The 5,735-nt window shown below is 44.2% G+C and overlaps 1 protein-coding gene across 1 annotated transcript; it reads left to right on the top strand.

Moving 5' to 3' along the window:
* The first annotated feature begins 924 nt into the window (after window positions 1–924).
* LOC309839672 (peroxiredoxin-1-like) lies at window positions 925–1,586 on the top strand. The gene has a single exon (XM_082681529.1). It carries the CDS (start codon window positions 941–943, stop codon window positions 1,538–1,540), a length of 600 nt encoding a protein of 199 aa, XP_082537655.1. The 5' UTR covers window positions 925–940; the 3' UTR covers window positions 1,541–1,586.
* Window positions 1,587–5,735: the final 4,149 nt, after the last annotated feature.

The following is a 5,735-nucleotide window of genomic DNA, read 5'->3' as shown; positions in this document are numbered from 1 at the left end:
GTAAAATTCTGAATAAAACAACGCACAATCTTCCCTTGATTTACATGATTGTTGCATTTTTGAAAACTTCAGTGTTAATTTAAACTGTTTAAAAATACTTGGTGTTTTTGTTTAATATGGAGTTGGGCTATAAGCTTGGATAATCGTAAACAGTCTTTTCACCTACATGAATGTCTAGCAGACATTCAAAAGTTACATGAGATAAGACCATCATGTGCACTGCAGGACTTTAGCAACGCTGAACCCTGCCCACCCTCCCCCCCCCGGTTGTTGTGACAACAAAAAGTACCACCGTATATTTCCCAAAATGCCTTCTAGGGAGCAATATGGACCCCCATCCTCACTCCCGCCCCTACTGAGGACCACTTACCGAAGAGAGGGAAGGTATGTGTAGGCAGTGGAAGGAAATGAGAAGTGGAGGGGTATGGTTGTGAGGGGTACTTGAGAACAGGAAATGAAGCAATCTGAGTCTTAGGGCTTCCATCGTCATACATATTTATTGATGGAATGAAGGTCTCAGAACCAAACACAACCTTACACCAGGGACAAGAGGGAAGATGGAGAGGGGGGTATAAGAAAAGGCCAGGACTTGTGGACTCTGAGCTAATAGGACTTAGGACTACTATTGCACTTTTGCTGAAGTCACCTTAGCATTTTAGACACTACCTCATACCTTTCTTTCTTTCCCTTTCTTTGAGCCCAGACTAACTGGAGCTTCTAAAAGACATCTCTATTTTACATATGAGAAGACTGAGGCCCAGAGAGATGAAATGCCTTACAGGAGGTCCCCACAGCAAGTTGATGGCTGAGCTGGGGGAGGTGAGGATCTTTCCACAAGAGTACTCTTTCTTTTCTTTTTGAGGATACAAAGAATTTATTTTGGCGTGTCTCTTTCCTGACTGTCTTCTGTGGTTTGTCTGTGAGAACTGCTGATAGCAATATGTCTTCAGGAAATGCCAAAATTGGGCACCATGCGCCCCAGTTCAAAGCAACTGCTGTAATGCCAGATGGTCAGTTCAAAGATATCAGTCTATCTGACTACAAAGGAAAATATGCTGTGTTCTTCTTTTACCCTCTTGATTTCACCTTTGTGTGCCCCACAGAGATCATTGCTTTCAGAGATAGGGCAGGAGAATTTAAGAAACTCAACTGCCAAGTGATTGGCGCTTCTGTGGATTCGCACTTCTGTCTCCTGGCATGGATCAACACACCCAAGAAACAAGGAGGACTGGGACCCATGAACATTCCCTTGATATCAGACCCCAAGCGCACCATTGCTCAGGACTATGGGGTCTTAAAGGCCCATGAAGGCATCTCATTCAGGGGCCTTTTTATTATTGATGATAAAGGTATCATTCAACAGATCACCATAAATGACCTTCCTGTTGGCCGTTCTGTGGATGAGACACTGAGACTAGTTCCGGCCTTCCAGTTTACTGACAAACATGGGGAAGTGTGCCCAGTTGGCTGGAAGCCTGGCAGTGATACCATCAAGCCTGATGTCCAGAAGAGCAAAGAATATTTCTCTAAGCAGAAGTGAGCACTGGGCCATTTTAGGACCAGGTTGCAGTAGGTGGCCATGAGAACAAAACTATTGTATTTTGTACTATTGTAATGCTTAAAACACAGGACCTTACACTCAGCCGAGATGTGGTGTGGAACAGGACAGGCCTTTCCTGCCGGGGTTGGGGAGGCCAGCCTTTCTTCCTCTGGAGGGAATGGCCTGAGCTGTATCATGCGGCAGGCAAACTGATGTGTATAGTAGTAGGTTATCGCTTTTGGTCTTTTGTAGTTTTATTAAACTTGAGCTGAGACCTTGTTGATTCTTCATTTTGGGAGGCATTAGCCTTTGAGTGTAAGAGAAATTTACTTTTTGCTTTCCCTGTTTAGGGGAAAATAAGGTGTGAGAGCTGCCTCAGAATCAGGAAATTATATTGAGGGGAAATACAAGGAGATACAGGGAATGGACCTGAAGCAAGGTGTTTCATTTCACCATATCTGGAGAAGAGCAAGACCTACTACACTATTGGCCAAGGCACTGCAATTTATGCTATAGGCTGGGTTGCAGGTTAAGAGCCCAATGAGATTACTGACATTTACTTTTACACTACTGGGAGGGCTATATGAAAACCTGAGGCTTGGCCTCTTCTGATAAATGCCTGGTACTGGTTCTGTAAAAGATCAGAGTTAGAGGCTTCAGTACCTTTGGAACCAAAAGGGAGAGGGGGACACAAACACAAGCACTGGTGTTCATAGGGTAGGGCTTTCTGTGTCAAAAGCACAGTGCTGGGCACCTCTTGGCTTCCCTGGGTTTCTATCCTTGATTTAATGGTAGTTCTTTCTTGTCCTCATATCATTGTCCTGAGGGAGGGCTGTCAGTGGGGCAAAGGTGGATTCCTCCTGGGCTCTTGAGGCTAGGGCAGACTCAGGACTGAGAATCCTTCTGTATATCATGTGGTGCCCTTCCAGACACCTTCCAGACACGGCTACCCCAGCCTACCTACCCCTCCAGTATTCAGACAAGCAAGAACTATGAGCGGCAGTATAGGATTCCTGGGGCCTTCAATAATAGCTTATTATATGCCAGACACTATTTTGTATTTATTCAGTCTCCATAATAACTCTCTGAGGCAGGTACCATTAGTTAGGGGACAGTTGCTTCTCAAGCCCTGTAACAAGTAGCATCTTGAAGCACTGCAGAGAAATGGTAACAGGTAATAATCCCATATTCCAAGGCAGGTGGCAAGTCTGGATCTGCTTTGGTCTTTTGACCAAACTTCTTTGAGTTTTGTTATCTTCATTTAAGATCTCTACTATAATTCTTTATCAAAAAATGATCATCTTGGGGCTTTCCCGGTGGCGCAGTGGTTGAGAGTCCTCCTGCCAATGCAGGGGACACGGGTTCGTGCCCCGGTCCAGGAAGATCCCACATGCCGCAGAGCAGCTGGGCCTGTGAGCCATGGCCACTGAGCCTGCGCGTCCGGAGCCTGAGAGGCCACAACAGTGAGAGCCCCGCGTACTGCCAAAAAAAAAAAAAAAGATCATCTGGTACCCAATAAAAGTCTTGCCCAGCCAAATTTTTAAAAAAAGAATTTATTTTAATAATAGGCATCTGGTCAGTTTCTAGTGCTGGACCAAGGACTCTAGACCTGGACCTACTTCAAATTGATCTGGTTTAAATGGATCACACTCTACATTCCAGATTATAACTGCCACTTGGTGAGTAGACATAAGGTTCGCCTCAAAGCTAACAAGAAAATGTAAAAATATATTTATTTATCAGTAATAAATAAATGTTATACATATGAATTTTTTCAGGTTAAAGCTTGAAATACACTCAAGGATGTTAAGCACTGATTTTTTTTCTCTTTCTTTTTTTAATTGAAGTAAAATTGACCTATAACACTATGCTAGTTCCAGGCACACAACATGGTGATTCAATATTTCTACATATTACAAAATGATCATCATGATGAATCTTCCACTTTTAAAAGGGAATTAGACCTGACTAGAAAGTGTAACTAGTGAACGGGCCTCTCTTTCCTCTTCAGGTTCCTTTGGAACAAGGTCAGGGACAGATAACACTGTTGTAATTCAGGCTCAGCTTCCTACCATTTGGAAGGTTAAGTCATCGGTTTGTTATGTTTTCTCTTAAAGAGCCAACCACTTGGAAGTCCTGAAGAACTGAAATACTTACAGTTGCTCAAGGGCCTGCCAGTGTCCCCTGACTTCTGACCAGATGTGCCTCAAGCTGGCTGACAGTATTAAGAAATATGTGTCCTCAGTGAGCGAGTGAGAAGGTTGACAGGCTGTCCAGTGACGACAGCCTCCTCCTCCTAGCCTCTGTCCTCTGCCCCTAATGTGGGGATGGGGTGGGGCGTACCAGAAGTTGGTCTTCTCAGAGTTGTCTAGCTTTCCTTCAAGGGACTGATAATATTCTCTAGCACAGTATCCAGAAACGTGAGTTGCTTCCCCAGGGACCCAGGAAGGGCTTTTGAGAAAGATAGGTTCATATTTCCTGGGGGTCCTAATTATCTATGGCTGTGTAACAAGCCTCCCCAGAACTTAATGCCTGACATAAAAAAGAATGAAATATGGACTTCCCTGGTGGCGCAGTGGTTAAGAATCCGCCTGCCAATGCAGGGGACATGGGTTTGATCCCTGGTCCAGGAAGATCCCACATGCCGTGGAGCAACTAAGCCCGTGCACCACAGCTACTGAGCCTGCACTCTAGAGCCCACGAGCCACAACTACTGAGCCCACGTGCTACAACTACTGAAGCCTGTGTGCCTAGAGCCCATGCTCCGCAACAAGTGAAGCCACAGCAATGAGAAGCCCACTCACCGCAACGAAGAGTAGCCCCTGCCCACCGTAACTAGAGAAAGCCTGTGTGCAGCAACGAAGACCCAATGCAGCCAAAAAATTAAATAAGTAAATAATAAGAATGAAATAATGCCATTTGCAGCAACATGGATGGGCCTAGAGATTATCATACTAAGAGAGTCAGACAAAGACAGATACCATGTGATATTGTTTATATGTGGAATCAAAAAAGTGATACAAATGAACATACTTACAAAACAGAAATAGAGTCATAGATGTAGAAAACAAACTTATGGTTACCAGGGGGGGAAAGGGAGGGAAGGATAAAATTGGGAGATTGGGATTGGCATATACACACTACTGTATATAAAATACATAACTAATAAGAACCTGCTGTGTAGCACAGGGAACTCTAGTCAGTACTCTTTAATGACCTATATGGGAAAAGAATCTAAAAAAGAGTGGGTATATGTATATGTATAACCGATTCACTTTGCTGTACACCTGAAACTAACACAACATTGTAAATCAACTATACCCCAATAAAATTTTAAAAAAGAACTCAGTGGATTAAAACAACCATTTTCTTGTATCTCATAATTGTGTGAGTCAGGAATTCCATCAGGGTTTGGCTGGATGATTCTTGTGTCCCACATGACTGAGATTGCTCTCAGCTGGTGGACTGGGATGGTCTGGAGCGCCCAAGATGGCTTCACTCATATATCTGGCACCTTAGTAGGGATGACTGGAAGGCTGGGCTCAGATGACACTGTTGTGCAAGGTGCCTACATGGGAACTCTGTGGCGTGACAGTCTCAGGGTAGTTGGATTTCTTACATGGCAGCTTAAGGCTTCCAGAGTGAGTGTTATAAGAAACCTGTGTGAAAGCTACAAGACTTATGACTTAACTTCAGAAGTTCCAGAATGTCAGTTTTGCTGAATTCTTTTGGCAAAGCAAATCACTGAGTCTAGCCCAGATTTAAGGCAAGGGGAATTAGACTCTACCTCTCAGGGAGAAGGGTAGCAAAAGATTTGCTATTAACCTTAATCTGCCATACCAGTCTTATAGAAACATTCATTCATTCACTCAACAAATATTTATTGAATGTCTACTACATGCATACCCTAGTCACTAAAGACAATAGTGGGAAATAAAGCAGACACAAAAATTCCTGCACTTGTGGAGCTTACATCTTCCCAGGGGAGGTAAACAACAAATAAGAAATTAGTAAAATAGGGGCTTCCCTGGTGGCGCAGTGGTTGAGAATCTGCCTGCTAATGCAGGGGACACAGGTTCGAGCCCTGGTCTGGGAGGATCCCACATGCCGCGGAGCAACTAGGACCGTGAGCCACAACTACTGAGTCTGCGCGTGTGGAGCCTGTACTCCACAACAAGAGAGGCCACGATAGTGA

This window comes from Grampus griseus, assembly GCF_964374135.1.
Source record: "Grampus griseus genome assembly, chromosome: X".
Classification (NCBI taxonomy): Eukaryota; Metazoa; Chordata; class Mammalia; order Artiodactyla; family Delphinidae; genus Grampus; species Grampus griseus.
This window is presented reverse-complemented; position numbering and strand designations above follow the sequence as displayed.

What these genes read in the sequence shown, in the direction of transcription:
- LOC309839672 (XM_082681529.1), top strand. Translation starts at nt 941, where the DNA reads ATGTCTTCAGGAAATGCCAAAATTGGGCACCATGCGCCCCAGTTCAAA.